The 19,774-nt window shown below is 53.4% G+C and overlaps 2 protein-coding genes across 2 annotated transcripts; both read right to left on the bottom strand.

The window, feature by feature from the left end:
* Window positions 1–3,082: 3,082 nt before the first annotated feature.
* On the bottom strand, window positions 3,083–3,763 carry PG998_007433 (uncharacterized protein; the record flags this gene model as incomplete). The annotated part of the gene is made up of 1 exon (XM_066874249.1): window positions 3,083–3,763. One exon carries the CDS (start codon window positions 3,761–3,763, stop codon window positions 3,083–3,085), a length of 681 nt encoding a protein of 226 aa, XP_066730194.1.
* Window positions 3,764–11,798: 8,035 nt separating this feature from the next.
* Window positions 11,799–16,629, bottom strand: PG998_007434 (glycosyltransferase family 41 protein; the record flags this gene model as incomplete). Its single annotated transcript, XM_066874250.1, has 4 exons — window positions 11,799–12,392; window positions 12,469–13,078; window positions 13,201–15,105; window positions 15,161–16,629. 4 exons carry the CDS (start codon window positions 16,627–16,629, stop codon window positions 11,799–11,801), a joined length of 4,578 nt encoding a protein of 1,525 aa, XP_066730195.1.
* Between the last annotated feature and the right edge of the window lie 3,145 nt (window positions 16,630–19,774).

Consider the following 19,774-nt stretch of genomic DNA (forward strand, 5'->3'; position numbering starts at 1 on the left):
TGTGTTTGTGCGCAGTACCCCCAGTGAAAAGGCTCAGGCTCTTCGTATCGTTGAATGAGTTGGTTACACATGTGAGGACAAGAGCGAACGAAAGAAAGATGAATGGGAAAAAAAGTAAGTAAGGGAGGGTGTCACCAGATCGGTCGATAACCGAGTCTTTCATCCCTGTTCGTAGCTGAACCAGATCGCTGGGATGTACGGAATAGCAAACATTCCATCCCCTCGCAGGACAGCTGCACATATCTTGATTTCTCGAGGTTCATGCCGGGTCGAAACATTGGTCCTTTTCCTCTGGCTTGATCCACCGGTTCGTCACGATGTGCTGCTGATTGTTTTAAGCTGCTTGCATACATAATAACCAATACTCGAGGCGGGCCCGTCCCTGCCCAATGGATGTGCGGAATGTCTGAGATTGACAATCTGGACCGTTGGGCTGCTTTGCCAGATGGATCGAAACGGCCGGAAAAGGGGGCAGGTAGTTGCACTTGCTGAGGGACTCAGAATCTCATGTGCATGATACCTGGCCGGTACGGAAAGCGAGGAAGGCGACGACGGGGCGTCTGATTGGCTTCCGTGGTCGGCGACCTGGAAGAAGCAAACAAGGGTCGGCTGGGATTGGCCTGCGGGATCCCACCCTGAACCTGGACAGGCATCACAGGGTTCGATGCCTTAATTAAGGTGGGATGAACGTTCTTTGATCGACATTTCCGCACCCCCTCTTGGCTCTCTCGGCTCTTGGCCTTTCCCTCAACAACCCTGTGCAGCTCATCCAGCCGGTTGGTACAGGCAGAAGAAACGGGGACGGGCAGTAGACGGGTACGCTATCCAGGCCTCACGACTATTACTATTGGCCCGACTGCTGGCAGTACTCCAGCGTCACCTGACAGCCCATCCCGGTCCAAGCCCAGAATGGGTGAAACAGCCAGCACAGCATGAATTGTTAGTCTTTGCTTGTGCCACCATTCACCCCACTGCGGCAGAAACACCTGGCATTCCCAGCTGTGTCCCCCCGGTCCAAGGGAACATCGTCATCTCGATAGTCGCATCGGATCAGGCAGACCAAACAGCGACATGCCCAAAGCAGAAAGAGCCAATGTAGCCTAAGCAACGGCCGAACATCATCGTTGTCGATCTCTGCCTGCAAGTCCCAGTCGATGCACCAGAAGGAGGAATAAAGTCGAAACAGGGAATGATGCAAGACGGCACTAGACTGCATTGAGGACACAGACGGATGAACCCCTTCCAATCTTTTCTGCATCAGCATCATCATCACCAACGAACGGTGAGGGAGGCCTGGGCCGAGAACGGCATAGCCCCGGATCTGCTAGTCCCGCCGTCGATAGTCCAGAGAGACGGCTGCCCTGCTACTCGCTGGTAGCCCAACTGCAAGAAATGCCGCCGCATGCAGCAACAGGTGCTAGAAGCAGGTGAAAGCAGTTGGGTAGCACAATTGCGCAAATGGGAAGGCAAGCCCACGAAAACGTTGCAACGGTCAGCTTTGGGGCTAACTAAGCCAACGAGAAAAAAAGGCCGATTCCTGGGTAGCACTGCCATGAGGCTTCTGGCCGACTTGGTGAGATTGGCAGATCCAAATCTGTGCGCCGCGCCAAATGTGTCATCCTTGGACTGACAGCCAGACCTTGTCTCTTGTCGCTCCTGTCTTGTCTCGTCTTCGACCACTCTAACTACGACGACAGCAGCGCGCGATTGCACTGACGCTGACACTGACACTGACACTGACGCTGACGCTGACGCTGACGCTGACACTGACGCTGACACTGACACCGCATCTCGTACAATTCACCTCCATCGTACTCGGGATTCCCGTACTATCGAAGGGCCTAATGCAAGGGCCGGCCTGCTAGCATTCTTGCAGACCATGTTTTATGTGCCCGTTTCCGTGCGACGCGAATGTATGGGTGTGATCTAAGAATATCGTTTGGGCCGTTGAACCGAACGGATATTTGATAGTTAATCGAGAAGGCTGCGCGTGGCGGCGGCGAGTGCGCAAAGGGGACATAGGAACCCCGGTCGGTCGCTGTGTATGTATGTATGTATGTACGTGTGACTTGTTTCCTTACAGCTCACTCACCCATACATAGATTCATTCATGTTTATGCAAGGGCTGAAAACGGATACTGTGCTTTGCTTCCCACCCGGCCGGAGTTGTGCCCGTGGAAAAACTCCGATGCGACCAGTGGCGAGTGGGCCAATCAATACCATGGCCATAAGCACAGCACAGCACAGCACAGTACGGCCTCGATTATATTTGAGCTTGTTTCACCGCAGTGCGAGAGATGGCGGTAGATGGCGGTAGATGGCGAGAGATGGCGAGAGATGGCGAGAGATGGTGAGAGATGGACGAAACGTGGGCCGCGAATGTGTTACACGGCAACCAGGAAAAGCAAAAGGATATGTCCGAATGAACGGGAAGGCAGGCAGATTGTCAAATCCAGTGAGCTGGGTCGACCGACGTATGCAACGCAACACTCGTCGTCGTTGTCGTCGTCGTCGTCGCCGCCGTCGTCGTCGTCGTCGTTGTCTTCTTCTTTGCCTTGATCTTCTTTTTCTCCCACCCCCTTCTTCCACCGTTCTAGCGCAGTTCTACTGCTTCAGGATTTGAATCATCGCCCACAACCCACTCGCTCGCTCGATGCAATTCCAAATCTTAATAACAGCGGGCTGCAGGCGATGGTCGGGATTTTCTGTGCGCAAATTGGATATGCATCGTGACTTGGAACTATTGGCTGCAGAGAGGCGTGAGACGTGAAGGGGAGGGGGGTGTGGGGGGTGAAACGGGGATCCCTAGTCCATGTCAACGGCCGTTGTGTTGCATCGCGACAAGAGAAGAGAGAGAGAAAAAAAAGACAGGAAAAAAGACAAGAAAAAGAAAAGAAAGGTGGCAGGCACTTGCTTGGCTTACTGACCACACGCCCCTGCAATGATCTGCCCGTTGACAGTCGATCAACTCCCTGTCCGTCGGTAACATCCTTATTAGCGTTTGTAGGTGACCAGCTCGTCACCGCCACTGTCGTGATCCCTCCACGAATGCGTGCATTTCCTGACGCTGAATGGGCTCTCTCTATCTGACTCTGCCTGCTCTATCTGACGCCCTTGCCGCAGCCCAGCGGATCGTCGTTTCGTGTAGTAGGCGCGCACGAGGGAGACGACGACAAGGGAGGAAGAAAGAAAAACCCCCGTAGTCCTGCCCGTAGTCCTGCCCGTAGTCCTGCCCGTAGTCGTGTCCGTAGGGCCAGTAAGGCACCCAGCAAGCCAGTTGTCCGACACACGCCACGCCCGCCGTTATCGATAGAGTTGACGGGTAGATGGTGTATTGAGGTATGGTGACCGGGAGCTGGAGAGGCTCGGGGCGGTGGTAGGGAGAGTGTACAGAGTGCACCATGGCCTCGTCGTATCCGGGACCCCGGCGACGGTGCATCCGCCGGCGACGGTTCATGCTCCCGTTCCACCAATTCTTGACGGCATTGTCGCTGCGGTTGTGTAGTCGCCGCGCGATCTCAGCCCACCGCTTGCCGAGTTCCACCACCAGCTTCTCGATGAGCAGGCCCTCTTCCGGCGAGATGGGATCGTGGTTGAGCGAGGGCTTGAGGTTCTGGTGGTATCGCTCTCGGCATTGCTTTGGCGTCCTTGAGTCCAGCAACCCTGCAATCTTGACCCAGTTCAGCGCCCCTTGGGTGTGTACGAGCCCCATGAGTGTCTGGTCCTCCTCGGTAGACCACGGTCCTCGCCGCTGGTTGGCCATGTTGTCACTTTGTGTGCTGCCACGAATGTGGTCTCTCAAGTAAAATGTGGTTAACTGTCGACGAGTGAACGCCGAGTAACGGGATTCAGTTCGGCGTTTGCTGTGAAAATCTTGTGGAGCTTTCCTTTCCCAACACACAGAGTTTCCAGTTGTTTTGGTTACGTCTTAAGCGTGGATTATGTGTATGGTACAGTTTCGGTACGATGGGCGACGACTGGGGAACAGACTTGGTATCCGCAGTATAAGGTATATATAAAGGTCAGAAGAAGGAGGAAAGCAACGGCGGAGAGGGTATCAATGTACAAAGTCAATAATAGAGAGACAGGAATAGAGAGACAGGAATCGAGGAGTGGTATAGATGGCTTGAGATCGTCTGGGGTGTAACAGGCTAGGTCTGGAATGAATCGGAGGGACGGTATGGATTTATAAACGACTATTGGAGTCGGGCAACCAGAACATATGTATGGGGCTGAGCCAGGTCCAGCACAAGCACGTACTATCCGTGACCAGGGGCGTATGGGAGACGCCCACTGGTATTACCCGACTAGAACAGATCTGAGCAGGGCTGATGATTGGCAAAAGCAATGTCTAACAGGGGTGCATGAAGAGATTGATCTGTGTACAAAGTGAACTGTAGGTCACAGGAGGTACGACACATAGTGGGGGAGCGGCGGGCTGGCGAGGAGGAGGACGACGCAGGTAGGAGACGACCGGGGCCAGCTAGTAGAGTCGATGAGCGACGCAGGCATGCTGGCCTGACGACTAGTGTACCGAGATAGGTCGTAGGTAGAGCAGAGAGCAGGGCAAGCTTGGAACTTGGGTGCGCGGTGCGGGTGGGCGTGTGCCAGTGCCTTCGTGGTTGGGAAACCAACAACCTCTCCCCAGTTACAGTACAGTATGTGTGTACACCCCATGGATGCTGCCACTATAAATGCCAAGAGCAACTGCCAGCAGCATCAACGCCCCATATACAGATGGGGTAGGGATCATGGCTTAAATCTCGAAGCCATAGAGCAACCGGGGAGGTACAGGAATCGCTAGGGTACAAGCCATGGGGCTGGGGTGGGAGACAGAAGGGTGACTTGGGGGGTGGGGATAGGAAAAGCATGGACAAGGGGTCGACGGGAGGGAGTGCTTGTATGTACCGAGCGACTCCCCCTTTGTCTGTAAGTAAGCAAGTAGCGATGTATGTAAGTATGTAAGTATTCTCAGCACTGTTCTCGAAACTGCTGTCAACCTCAACCACAACTGAAGCTCTCCCCCCTCCCATCAAGGTGTCCCAACGACCACGTAACAAGTAGCACGGCCTCTGGACCATAACCTACCGCCGTGACAGACGAGACAGTGTGGGTTGCCACGAGGTAGTTAGCGTCAGATAAGAAGCTACGTAGGGGCCAAGTCCAAGCTCACTCGCCCTCTCCGCCCGTCAGTGAGGTGAGTGACAGCCCATCCAAGTACGCACATACCTACATGTAGCTGTCATGCTTCGTCCACTCATCAGAGTTTCGGGGCAGCACTGCAGCAGGCGTGGATTTGAGTTCTTCTGGGCCCAGGTCTGTTCGAGGCAGGAGGAGAGGCTCTAAAACGCCGTGGCCCGTGGCTAGGAAGTAAGAAAAGTAGGGCAGCGGAAAGCCAACCCTCCCTCGCCCTCCCTGAAAGTCTTATTCTCGATGACAGCTGATGGGCGAGAGGCTAGTTAGCCCGAAGGGGAACAACTAGTAGTCGGCGTCATCAACGGGCAGTCCCAGATAGGGCTAGGGGCGACCCGGCCGGTGGGATGAACGGTAGAAGCGGCACTCGAGACGGTCGAGACGCATATATGTACATGCATAGCGTGCCCTACACTGCATTACTTGATGGACTTTGCTGGCTGGCTCCTAGTAGGACTCCTTCTTACCCAGACTGGCATTACTACACGAGACCGTCTTGGTCCGCGGGCCGAAGGGGAGTCCCGACACAGCATGTTTGCTGATGCAAATCTCATTCGCGACTTCCTAATTCTTGGCGAGGACCAAAGAAGGTAGGCACTGGGCCTAATGGAGAGGCCGAGATTCAACCAATTCAAATTCTCTTTGCTTTGCCTTGGTGCCTGGCGCCTGCAGTGGTGGTGGTGGTGGTGGTGGGTGGGTAACAGGCAAAGAAGAAGAGCCATGCCAAGAGGAGTGAGTTCATCTCAGACGCAGACGCAGACGCAGACGGCGACGGCGACGATCGACTGCGTGCCGATGCCGTGACGTGTGCATTGTACGGTGCAGGTACTGACTGTACTGACAGACCGACCGGGCTGCAAATGAGGGAGCACTCACTCGACACTGCGACCAGGGACAGGCGCCCAAGAAAAAGGAAAGGAAGAAACGAAACTTGGGGCATGCGCGAAGGGCATTGGTTCCAAGGGAACGGACCTCCCCCACCCCCCAGTAAAATTATGCCACTCAGTTCAATTTAACTTTTTCAGCAGGGCAGTTTTACCACTGCAGAACACCAGACATGCTAGATGCCAATATCGCAGTCCCTTGCACAGTCCCTTGCACAGTCCCCTGCCCCGACCCCTGGACGCCAGTGGACGCCAGGACGGCTATCGATGTTTCCGAATGGATAGGTAGCACTGCTAGTCGTAGATGGGCGACAGGGCTCGCTCGGGCCCTCCCTCGCGCTGCTTTGCTGATGACGATGGATACCTACACACACACATACGTACATGGACATGGGTGGGCAGGTGGCTAAAATTAATATCGCCCTTCTTCGCCACAGTTGGCAGGAAACGTAGGGGATTGATTGGCACACGGGGCTGAAGCCGTCACTATACCGATGTCCCTGTGTGTGGCTTCCCACATATCATATACCTGGTATAGCATATAGTGTATACAGCTTGTTCTGGACCCAACGACAGGGCCAGCCATCCCAACTCTCGTGGTATACATCGCTGTCGAAAACATCGCTCGCCTTCGCATTGCCGACAGACAGACAAGGCGAAGCAAGATGGAGTTAGTGACCAAAGAAACATCCACCCTCACATCCACACCTCCTTCACTGACGCAGCTAATGGTGAAACACGTCGACGGTCGACCAAAGTGCCTGCTGCATGATTGTGTGCTCTGCATTGTTTTCGTTTCTTTTCTAGTTTCGACCAAACGTCCCACCTGAAATGCGAAGGGCTCATGGCTCATGGCTCATGGCTCAGCGACATCCGTGTTACATACATTCAGTTTCTTCCATCCATGATCTGTGATCTATGTATGTACACACAGAGAGGGGGGGGGCAGCAGCGCGGCCGCACCGACGTACCGGCCGGAACCAGCCAGTCAGCACGCGCCCGCCCGTTGATTCTGGGGCTCGTCTGGTGTAGACGAGGCATCGGCATGTCATGTCACCACAGCCCACTTCAGCATGGTCTCCTTCACCGGAAGATGGAGCGAGCTCGTATCCTACATGCGTTCATAAAAGCCACTTGTGCCATCTGCACATAAGCCCGCAATATCCTCCCCTCCCCCCGTCGCTTGTCTACTTGGTGGGGACCCGGATCACGAGCGGCAGAAAAAACGGCTACAGCTGAAAATAATCGGGGACAGACAGGCAACGAGCGGAAGAAAGAGGGAAACAGCATCCTTTCGTTCGTTCGCTCAGGTTCAGGTCGATCCTTGCGCGGGTAGCTTCCAGGCCGACCCAGGCTGTTGGGTTCTCCCTTACGGCTGACTGCATATAGCCGCCTCTCCAGGGATGTTATTATTGTTATTTTTTTTGATTTTTTTTTTGATTTTTGGTTTCCTAAGATAGAGGGGGGCAGAAAAACAAAGGAGCTGATGGAGGATGGTGATAATGATGCTTGTCGACACTTGCATCCATGCCGTCGCTCATCCCGAACCTAGCCTACTTACATATCGCATATGCCTGCACTATAAGCTGAGAAACAGAGATCTTCAACAGATGCGTAGGAATTGAACATTGGGCACCCACCGACAGTTGTCGGGTTTTGCTTTTCCCGACAAGTTGGTCTAACTTTTGTGTGCGTGTAGCAGGCGGCACAAGAAAGTGAGAAATCAAGAAGGAGGACGAAAGCTGTGCACCGTGGCGTGCATATCCGTTTCGAGTAAGATGGCGTGGATTGAACATACCTACACAACCTCTCATCGCCGCCAGCCCCAGCCCACGATCGAAAAAGAAAGAAAAAGAAAGCCAAGCCAAGCACTCGGCTCTCTCGCTCGTTATTTTCCCTCTTTCCCTCTTTCTTTCTTTCTCTCTTTCTTTCGCTTCGCGTCGCCGTCGGATTGATTCTCTCAACTCCAAGAGTTCTCGTTGCTGTCCCGGGCACTCCGAATTACTCCCTCGGTACAGAGCAGGAAAAATGGATGGAGGTTCCCAAGACGGCAACTATCTACCTCAGCGTGCTGCTGAACGGGCGAGGGGCACGAGCGAATGAGCGGGCGAGGACGGGTTCTGGACAGTGTGGTTTGATGGGTTGATTGATTGCCCTCAGGGATGCATCCATCTCGAGGGGAACGGAAACACTCCCATTCCGCCCCAGTCTAATAACCTTGTTGCCCATATGGAGGAAGAGTTCGTTCAGCCTCACTGCGACGCTACCACGAGATACGCTTATGTATGTATGCGATGATCCACAGGGGGCGCTGCGACGCTGACTGACTCTCTGGCAGGCTGGCAGACTGTGGAGGTGAAGCTGCCAATCCAATCGCAATGGGACTTTGTGTGGGTTGGATTCTGGCTATGTAACCAGACATTTTCAAGCCGTTGGGTCAAGCTTCTTGGCTTCAACACATGAACATGTCCAATCTCTCTTGCTGCTGGCATTCTGTCCTTTGTTTGGTTATCGCTTCATGGCATGGAGAGAAGAAAACAAAAGAAGCTTAGCCACAACTTACTTCTTCTGCCATGCTCGTTGCATCCTGACCATTAACACATGATGGCGGTCATAGAGGGGCCTCCCAGACCCTGGTTGACTCCCAATGTAACCCTTGATCGATACCCAGAACCAGAATGCGAACGGCAACGGTTGAACCAAACCCAGCTCGTGGCTGTTTATGCTTTCGCAACAAAGGCCGTAAATAGTAATTGCTCGTTAGGATCTTTTGCCGGCATCATGTGCATCGCAGACATCGTTCTCATCCTCACCGCAACGCTGCCGATGTGCGCACAGTGCACGTAGTAGGGAATGTTTGCTGGGTCGCACAGAGTGACTGGATGGGCTCTTTGCTTGTTTTCTTCTAGCAACCTTCCAATGAGCGCCCGCGCCCACCAGGCAGCCAGGTTCGCCTTGCTGAGTGCCGAGCCGGAGCAGACGCAGCCCGCGCAGGTGTTTGACCACCCCCGAAACGTCAGAGCTGCACACCGGGTACGGCACGGCGAAACATATCTATGGGAGACTCGCATAGGGGGCAGAGGTAGATACAGATACAGATACAGATAGGTATGCATGCATGCATGTTCGATGCAATGCAGGTAATATGGTTTTACTCCCATCCCCATCCCCATCCCCATCCCCATCCGTCTGCATATTCCAAATACCTGCCGTAGCGTGGTCGGCGATTAAAAGAAAAGAAAGAGGCACCAGAGACCAGACACCAGGCCATGACCAAGCAGAAGCAAAGACCATGTATGTAGATAGTAAAAGTAAAACAAAACAACAGCAACAGCAGAAAAGACGTTATGATGCAGGCATGCCGTTGTGACAACTGCCATTCTTCCCCAGCGGCCAATCACGCCACCGCGAGAGCGAAACGCCCACGACACCATGGACGGTGGCGCGACGGCTGGCGTCTACACCCTAGGCTGGATCGGCTCAGTTCGGGCTGGCTGAGGATCCCAACTTGGCTCCCGGAGATTTCCAAACCTTTTAGTGTCACAACCCTACCTGCCAAATGTAGTAGTAAGTAGTAGTAGTAGTAGTAGTAGTAGTAGGGTATGTTGTATGTATGTAGGTAGGCATGTCTGTTAGTTGGGACCATCTATGTACTAGTAGTAAACACGCTGACCTACCTGAGTCATGCAAGTACGTCTAGGACGAGCGTCATTACTATCTCCGTCACCATTGCCAGCACCCTCGCTGGCGGACCGACAGGTCATGTACGCAGGCTTCGGTATATGGGACGACGAACGACCAACAGCCGTTGTTGCCGGGGGGCCGGTCTTCCCTTTGGGACATGGAACAGGCAGTTGACTGGCAGGCAGACAAACAACATGGGCACGCTTGTCCAATCAGCCTATAGAGATGCTGGAAGACGGCACAGACAGCAAGATGGGCTTACCTGAAAACGGCTGTCCTCCATCCAAACCCGACAGGCGCGTAACAGCCCAGTGCCAGCCAGTCAGCTAGCACTGAGAATGGGGAATGAGTGAAGTCGGCCGAGGGATACCTGAGACAATGAGTGGGCACGATAACATTTCAGTAAGTGCCTGCATCTGCAGACCCAGTACTTCGTAAAGTGTGTCTGATGCCGTGAGCCAATATGAGCTGCGACGGGGAATGCATATTTGACTAATGAAAGGGTCTCTTAACGGCAGATCATGGTGATGGTGACGATGATGATGATCGGCCGGGGATAAAGCATCACCAAACCTATAGTCCACACACGGTGCATTGGTGATGGATACCATCTCCTCTTGGTTGACACAGACCCTCGTTACATGGTAGTCTAACGGCTGGCTGGTGGAGAGAAAGAGCGCAGTGGGAGAGAGAGAGAAAGGGCGTGTGGCATGTACACACAATGGTAAATAGGAATGATCATCATCCGAGGACCCCCTCACTAGACAAGTCCATACTCCCCCCTTCAAACATAACCCAACTTTCAGTACTTGCAACATCTCGCATGTCACGATGAATCAATTCCGCCCCTCCCAACCTGTTCGCTCGGGGACCTTGCGCGCGCGGGACATGCACGCTGTGTTGCCAGATGGCGATGTAATTCGCTGGGTTAAGGGGTTCAACCATCCATGGAAACGCCGGGCTGCTACTGCCACCCTACCCAACTACTGTTCTAATCTCACACTTGACACATGGGATGCATAAGCACAACTAGGTGCTGATCCATTCATTGTGTGCCGCCCACCCCCTTCCTTCACTGCCTGCCTGCCGCGTCAACCTCTTTAGCTGGCTTAAGCACTTACCAAATCGGTAAAGCCCCCCCCTCAGCCGTATTAGTGACGAGGACAGCAGCAGCTGGCACAATGATGTGGTTCAGCTCCAAGGAGAAGTGTGTGGCAGCTCATGAAGTCTTTCTTTCCTTGGGTTGCCTACAGCACCTATGAATGGCCCTCAGAACGTCCTAGTTGATCCAGCCGAGCTGCAATCCTTATTTCTCAACCCAGATGCCAAGGGCAGTCAGCAACGCGGCCAGATTTACCGAGGGGAGATCGTGACCTCTGTGGTCACGTGGAGGTATCGCTTTGGGCACAAGTTGATGGCTACTGGTGGGACAAGTGCCTCGCCTCGAAGGCATATGCTGAAATGTGTATTCCTTAGAATGCCATCCATCATGTTCCATGAAAGAGGACGCCAACGATGGCCAGGAGTCTAGAACTGCATAGCCCGTACGGGGGTATAGTCTACATCAAAATCCGAATTGCTATTGGAATCGTCGTGGGTTATAAAAAAAAGGAGAAAGGCCCCTCCTAACACCAAAGACGGAGCACAGTTTCGTAACGCCTTCCTAGGCCATATCGCTTGGCCACTGCCTGTAACGTAAACCCTCGCCAGCACTTGGATCCCAGGCCGTCACATTGTCTATAACACGCCGTCAAAGAAAGAAAGAAAGCCAAAAGAAACCAGGAACCACCACACTGCTGGTCAGTGTAAAACGAAGTAGATCCGTAGAAAAAAAGACTGCCCGACTGTGTCCGGGCACGCTGGCACAGCCTCACGGTAATCGTGAGTGGTCGCGGTTATTAACTCCTTGCGCCCGTTGCTTCATGATCATGACCGTATCGCTGAAGGTCAATGTCTACTCATGGGTATCTGCGCCCTGGCCGGAATCTGCACAAGACTAAAGATATATGTCACCAGTTTCCCCGGTGACCCATCGTTTCAAGCTTCGTCAAACGCGTCTTCCAGGTCCCGGACCCATCGGCGCGTATTGAATAAAGCGCAATGCCACTTCGCATCAAACAGGATCTTGCGCAGTTCTGCTAGCCTGCCTCGACCTTCACCGTAAGAGTCTCTTGTAAGCTGGTAGCTAAGACCGTTGGCCAGCTTTATGGCAGCCGCCTCATAATCTTCCTCATCGGTCGCTGTGAGTTCCTTGGCAGCACGGCGACCCTCGCTGCTATTTGGAAGCGCCCCCTTGAGAATAGAAGCCGCCATTCGAGAACACATTTTGTAAGGATATCTTGGAAGAGTCAACAGTGGCGTACTCGACCACAGGATGTCAGCTGCTGTTGTATGAGCATTGCACTCCGGTGTATCCAGGAACAGGTCGCAAACACGAGCTCGAGATATGTGCTGTTGCTTCGGCGCGACATCGGTAAAGATGATACGCGAGGCGACTTCCTCGCTTGCCCAGAGCCTTGCGGTTCGTCTCAAGTTGTTTTCGCCTAAGTCTGGAAATTTAAGAAGCCAGAGGTATGCTTTGGGGACATTGGATAAAATACGAAGCCACGTGCGGAAGGTAGTAGGGTCGATCTGGTGAACGATAGTTAGCCTTTTTCATTGGGCAGTGGGCACGGCTACTAGGGGCCTGCCATATGTTGTAACTCACCTTGTAAAGCTGATTGAAATTCCCAAGAATGATGGCATCATCAGGCAATTTTGGAAACAGCTCCTTCCTCATCTTCCACCTTCGCTGTTGCTCACGTACCCATGTCACAGACCGCTCTTCCGGCTCGCTAGACTGTGCATGGTCGCAGCAGAAGAACGTGTCCCGACAGAATATGACATTCTCTGAATACACCCAGTCCTCTTGATCGACTAGTTCCTCGTCGCGAAAGACGCTGCCAATGCTCAGGTTGTCTCTGGTTGGTCTTAGGGTAGACGGCGGAATAGCAATTTCATCTGCCAGGATGTAATCACACCATTCGGCGCCCAGAGAGCCTGCAAATCCCATGAATGACATCTGAATGGGGGCGGGACGAGCGGCGAAAACCTCATTGCGCGCTCCGCGCGTATAGCCGTTGAGGTTGACAAGTATGTGGATCTGGTCGTTCACAATTTGTTCAACTAGACGCTCCGATGACCAGCTGCTAACATCACGGAACACGGGAGCTTCGCGTTCGATTTGCTGACGGTGGATGGACTTGTCGCTTGCTGTAGTGGCATAGCAAAAGGCTTTCGCTCTAGCAGGGTTGTGCATACCGAATACTGACTGCATTCTATATGTATAATACTATTAGCATAGAAGACTAAACGAAAAGCTGGGACTTGCTGTTGGGGACATGGTGACTTACAAATGAGCTAAAGGATGATTATTGAAATCCGACGACACATAGCCCACATTAAGTTGCGGGCTGGGGGAGGTGGGGGTGGATAGACTGAGTCTGGAAGCCATGGTGACCGCAGCGTAGAGCATGAGATCCTCATAGCATTCCGTTGGGATATCATCCGAATGTCCTTGGCGGTCAACGGGCAGGTGAACGTATGGAACGGAAGCACAGTCGGTGCCGAGGGGACCGTGAGCGATGCAGGAAGTCGTGGTCGGCGGTAAGAGCTGCTATGGGTAGCATGTCCCAGGACGTACTTGTCCTGATACCAGCGTCGCGTCATCACTTTGATGGCTCGCTCAGTGAGGCGAAGAAGACGAGAACCTTCCCAGGGCTGGTCGACCCACTTGCGAAGCTCAGATCTCATAGTATCGGGCTTATTCGAATCGTCGAGGTTTGCAGGAATTTGCGACAAGATCATATCGAGAGCGCCGTGACGCAGTACGCCAGATCCCCACCTGGAAGCGTCTCCGAGTTGCCTTGCCACTATCGCTGCAACGTTGCTCACCAGCCCAGAACCGGTGCGGCGAGTTCTGGCGTCCTGCAGCATTCCGCCGGCATCAACATGCCAGCGGTCATACCTTCCGCCGTCCAGTATCACGCCGCCGCGGTCTTCCCAGTCACAAACAGAATTGAGAGCCGTGAAGAGCCCGCACACAGCCTCGGCAAAGTGAGGGTTAGACTGAACTGCTCGGCGATAATACATGATGGCGTCACTGATGCGACCTCGGTCCTTAACCGCATTAGCCAGGTTGGTCAAGGCTATGTCGAAGGTCCCATCACAAGCTACGGCTTGCTCATACATCTGGATAGCATAGTCGAGTTGGCCGATGTCCTTGAGCAGGCTTCCGAGGTTGGTATGGAGATGTACGTGTTTCGAGTCGAGGCTAAGGCCGTATTTGTAGTAAGCTAGGGCCAAATCTAGACCACTCCCTGGAGTAATGCCGGGTATCAAGGGGACATTGGGGCTCGCAGAAGCCAAGTGCGATACAGGGCTGGACTGCTGAACACTTGCCAAAAGGATGCCCACATTATTGGCCGTTGATGGACTTTCCGACAGTGATAGTGATAAGTAGTATAAAGCCAGGATATCGCTCACACCAGAAGGCGGACGGCCCTGAGCCCCAGACAAGCCGCCGTTGGACATACCGTCCTGGAAAATCTTTGCCAGCGACAAGAGAGAATTACTGGTTGTCGATATCGCAGTCCTCTTAGACGCGCCCGCCGGCACATACCGTAGCCCGGGTAGTTCACCGCCAGATGAGAAAACATGCTGAGCCGTATGTCTCGCTCTTTCCGGTGGCAGTAGTAACGGCCCGGACGCCGGCCAAGCAGATGAGTCCCTATCAGAAGGCGGCGCCAAGACGGAATGAATTCTGTGAATGAGGCCTTGAATGCAATCGATGCTTCTCCCGGTACTTATCAACACAGCTTCTTCAAACGCATCCGACGCTCGATCAATGTCCTTTAGAGCATAGAGCATATTGCCTTTTGCATGAATAAGAGCAATGATGCGGCCATTCTCACAACCTGCAACGCGATAGCCGCTGGAACCAAAACCGTAGGCAGTGTTGTATGAGTGATCTCCGTCGGCGGTGTTGTAATCCCTGGGAACCAGCGTGTTATTACGGTTACCCTGCGGTATAGACCTCGGCAAGTTCGAGTTTATGAAGACCTGGGTTTGGTCTAGATCACCGCTGGGGGTAGGCCGGTCCAGTCGAAGAGAATGCTGCACATATGCGATAATATCTACCGCTTCCTTGCTGCGCTGGGTAGAACATAAGAGCCCCACAAGATGTTCAACTGCCTCGAGGTAGCTTGGATTCAACCTCACGGCCCGAAGCCAGTGCCGTTCTGCCTCGTCGTTTCTATGTAAACAATATAGTGATGCTGCAACATTCGATAGCGCCTCAATATTGCTACATGAAGCCTCTGTCAGCAGAACCTCACGCCAATACACCAGGGGAAACTTACCTGTCATCAAGAGACACCACCCTGGAAAACCATTCCAGGGCGTTCTCATACCTTTCTAGGCCATAGTATAGACACCCTCCTAGCATCATGCCTTCCACCCACTTCCAACCGCTTTGTTCACAAAGATTGTGAAGTATATCCGCCGATTCCTTAGCTTTTGACATAGGTGTCTGGTGTAGGAAATATGGGCGGGACATATTTGGGCTCACGTAGCGCGGTGATTCGCCACGAGGCATTTGATAGTATGCACTATTATTGGGCATTTCACCACTGAAACCGGTAGATGGCTGCCTGGGAAGGGGGGTATGGGCCGAATTCGACGGTCCGTATTGTGGGACACCCGCATGCTGAGGGGTGTTGTTGTTCGCTCTCGCCCCGGCGTCGGCATAATCGATGTAATGAGGCGGAGTATGCGACTGAGGATGGTTGAACGCAGCGTGACTTGGCATTGGAGCCTTGGGTAATTTGGGAAATATCAGCATTCGTGAAGAAGCCCTCGAACCATGCGCATAGCGTCCAAAATGCGACTTCTTGGTCTGATGCAGGTGGGTCAGCAGTTCTATGCAAGCCCTGTGGGCTCTCATGAGAGCTCTTTCACGGAATGCCGTAGGAGACTCAGAAGATGAGGGCCCGGCGGGTTCGTAGTAGTTGGGATCCAATGTGAGATTTTCCAGACACTGAGCCGGCGTTTGCATGTTTGCGTGGCTGTCATACCGAGGCATAACACCACCAGCACCACCAACGGGCCTATTGGTGGCGTTGTATGGTGCCGCCAAAAGGGCATTTTGCTGGCCGTTGAACCCAAACTCTGGCCAGGCAGAGTTGGGCAGGACAGCGCCATTGTTGAATACCGCAGGCCCAGGTGACTGGTTGTAATTTGGTTGCATGACGGTTGGCACGTGCATGCCATTATTATACGGATAGTAAGCAGTAGAGTGCGCATTCGCAATATAGTGAGGCCCGTGATTCCCATATGCGGACAGGACAGAGTCAGCCATGGTGAACCCTCGGGGCTCTGCGGCGGCAGCATGGTAGTTGGACATCGAAGAAGGCCTGTAAGCCCATCCGTCGCCTGCGGGCCTCTCATAATCCGTGCCAAACGACAGATTATTGCTAGACCCGGGCAAGATCATGTGCTTCAAGGGCGGCGGCCCCGATGCCAAGTGCGCCGGGGAGCCATCGTAACCCGCGTCTATCGTTCCGTTGGGCGTCTTCCTCCGCAAGTGGTGCTCGGCGCTTTCTGTCGATAGGTGGCCAAGGGCCAGAGATCGCGGGTGGGCAGCCGGTTGTGACGGCTGAGAAATACGGGTTGGGAAGGAGCGGTGCGAGGAGACCAGGCCGTGGAACGCGCTCGACATCCTCGACGCATGATGACCATGTTGGGCGAAGGCGAACTGCTCCGACTTGGGTCTTGGTTCCCTGTGCGCAGAAGGCTGCACCATCTGGTGCATCTGCACCAGAGGCGTCATTTGGGGAGGGGGAAAATATGATATTGCCTCCGACTTTATCGAGGCTTCAAAAGTTAGTGATGGAGAAAGGAGCGTATGCGAAGACTATGCGATACGGGTGAACGAGTCGGAAGCCGAACCGTCGTCGCCTGCTCATTGAGGCATGGCTGACGCAAATTGGACGATATGCATCTGGAGGCTGGAAGGCCACGTTCGGTAGCAATATCAGCGTCAACCACAAAGAGACGAACTACGATCGGAGACCGAAGCTGACTTGTCAGGCTTGATCGGGGGTCGTTGCTGACGTCGCTTGGGGGGGATATGGGGGGCTGCTTGCGCGGCCCGTCGCACCCGTCTTAGGGACTTTGTCGCAATTCCTCCTCTCGTAGATTCCCTTGGTATAATGGTTCGTCCACAGGTTGTCCCTGCCCTCCGTTGCGCCTTGCGAGGGCCAGTTAGAAGAGACGGAGGGGTTCAGGGACAACAGTGACGCCGGGTAGGCGGAGTGGTGGGGTGAAGAAGGCAGGGCAGTGCGTGATGCACCAACTGTGGACGAGATTTCTCGAAGTGTCGCGCGGGACCGGGCTGGCGTCAAAGGAATGTCGCAGAGGATGGTAAGCCGATCTTGGTCGGGTGCCCACCTTCGAGGAGGAGTTCGGTGAAGATGATAAGACGCGATGCAAAGAAGGACGCGCGACGGGTTTATTCGAAAGCTCAGTTTACTTATGTAAATTGGGATGGAGTAGGTTTACCTAAGGAAATAGGTAGGCCAAAGTTTAGTTTGGAAATAGTGGATGGCCAACGGGCTGTAGGCAAGTTGCTAGGGACTTCTAGGCACTCCAGAATGGCACTCTAGGGTACTGTCTAGGGCAGGCAGGCCCGTTTCTGTAGGTGCAGCACGTTTTGTAGTATGGAGACCAGTTCCGCTACCAGCAGAGCAGGTGTGAAATAAAGTTGGAGGCTAAGGTACTACTTTAAGGGCGTGGGGAAGATGACTGCTGGAAGAACAACATGGACTTTTTCATTAGGTGAAATATCTACTTTGTAGCGAGGAGTCAGGCCCGGCCAGGACATGGGGTGGACTGGGCCAAACCTGTGCCAGTGTCCACTCGGAGCGGGCACCCCAGCACCACCACCACGCCAGCAAAGCGAGGCACCCCCGAGTAATATCGAAGGGTGGTCATGTTAGGGTGGTATGCGTGTCGAGGTGTGCAGGTGTATCCAAAGTACCTCCGCGCCCGCGCCGATGTACTTGGCCTGGATACCTCATGAGGGCCGCTGGGTGATTGACGTGATTTATCAGATTGGCCGATTGAACGATCCCCAAGACGAGGACTGGACGGCCTGCCGGGCGTCTCATCGAAACAGGGCTATACCACGTTGTGGTTTGACAGCAAAGCACCCGATGGCCAAGTTGAACTCTAAGCACATGGGAAACCTGTATAACGTTGTCTATCCCCCCTCCCACTTACTTTTTCTGACATGAGTGACATGAGTGATGGATGGGTTTTGATGTGCTGACACCGGGTTGAACACACAGACTTTGGACTCAACTTTGACCACCTACATGGAATCAATCAGTCGCCGGCCGATCGGCTGTACAGGTTTTTCTGTTCGACATATCAATTAGTCCTCTACACCGCTTAGGCCGGTTGTGTCATTCAACAAACAAAGAAACTCGACAGAGGTCTGTATGTACATTAATCATTGCAGATCAATCATGTATGTACATGATGTAAAAAATGCACGCCTTACCTGGCCTTGCCTTGCCTTGCCTTGCCTTGCCTCGCCCCGTGCTTACAGAACTAGCACCGGACTATGACTGAGCAGCAAACACGGGATCTGCCAGGCATGCATTGCTGCGATATGTACCATATTGGTCGAGGGAAGAGGTCGTATTCAAGCATGACTCGTTGTTTGTCCCGGGAATAGTGAAAACCACTTACGTAGAATTGAGTACTGAGAGTCGAGTCGACCCCATCCATTCACTCGCTGTAGGAGTTGAGTTGCCGATTTCAGTGTGTAAGTGACTTTTACATACAGTACGATCAACGATACAGCCATTGGATTGGTTTGGTGGATATGTTGGACGTACCAAGATGACGAGGGGGGCGTGGAGTCCGATGAGGAGCATCTCCCGTCAGGATCCTCCAATGGTTCCGTTCCCTTGGTTCGTGGCAGTATTCGTGGGCCCAACAGCACCGCATCATCCCAGTGGTCTGACCCGAAGTCTGTCTACATATCTGTCTGTCTGTCTCTCACAGTCTATACACACACACATATATATATAACAGCCAGGTTGCGAGCGAATGTTGAGTAGGGCGAAGGCGAAGGGAATATCTTCTGTCAGTCGGCCAGGTAAGCAGACTTTGTTTGCGCTCTGCACTTAACCGGGCGGGCAATGCATCAATTTATTTCCAAACCCCCATGGGTAAGCAGCATCGATGTGTCATGTCAACGGTGAAGGGTGTGTGGGTGTGACTTGGAGGGGTCAACTGCATAGGCGGTATTGCGTACCCATGTCAGATGCAGTGCCCAGTATGCATTGCCCAAGGATTCGATTCTTGGCTGAGACCGATGCGGAAAGGCGGCAGGCCGGCTGGCATAAGCAGATGCATAACTCTCGTGCTCGTTGTACAAATGCGCGCCCCAACGGCTGTCAGACGGGGACATATTATTTTTAGCAGCCATATTCGCTAATCTCGTCACATCGTCACACTTTTTTGCCCAGCTGGCGGTTAACACTTGCATCTATCTACAGTATATACAATGCATGTGCGTATGAACTCTGCTCGCAAAGGCCCCATAGCCGCGCTAATGTGATAGTCTTAGGACGGTACAGACAAACCCCAACCGGTGACCCCCCTCAGCGATCAACTGGATGGATGCTTTGAGGGGGTGAAAAGCACATACATACATACATACATACACCTGCCCACAGACTGCCGGCTTCGTCGGCAAGACCAGAGTGGGCATCACTAGTGTGCTGCAAATAGTGCCGATCAGCATCTGGCTGTAACTCCCTCCTTCTGTTGGCTTCAGACCCAAACATAAACAATCGTTATCTTTCACGGGAATCCAATAAGTGTCTTGATGTGACTACATGTGAGTTCTCGACCGTCTTGGGCCGATCCAACCTCCCGCTCCCGTACCAGCACCTGTCTGA

The sequence above is a fragment of the Apiospora kogelbergensis genome (genome assembly GCF_038363985.1).
Source record: "Apiospora kogelbergensis strain CBS 113332 chromosome Unknown utg000005l_segment0_segment0, whole genome shotgun sequence".
In the NCBI taxonomy this organism is placed as follows: Eukaryota; Fungi; Ascomycota; class Sordariomycetes; order Amphisphaeriales; family Apiosporaceae; genus Apiospora; species Apiospora kogelbergensis.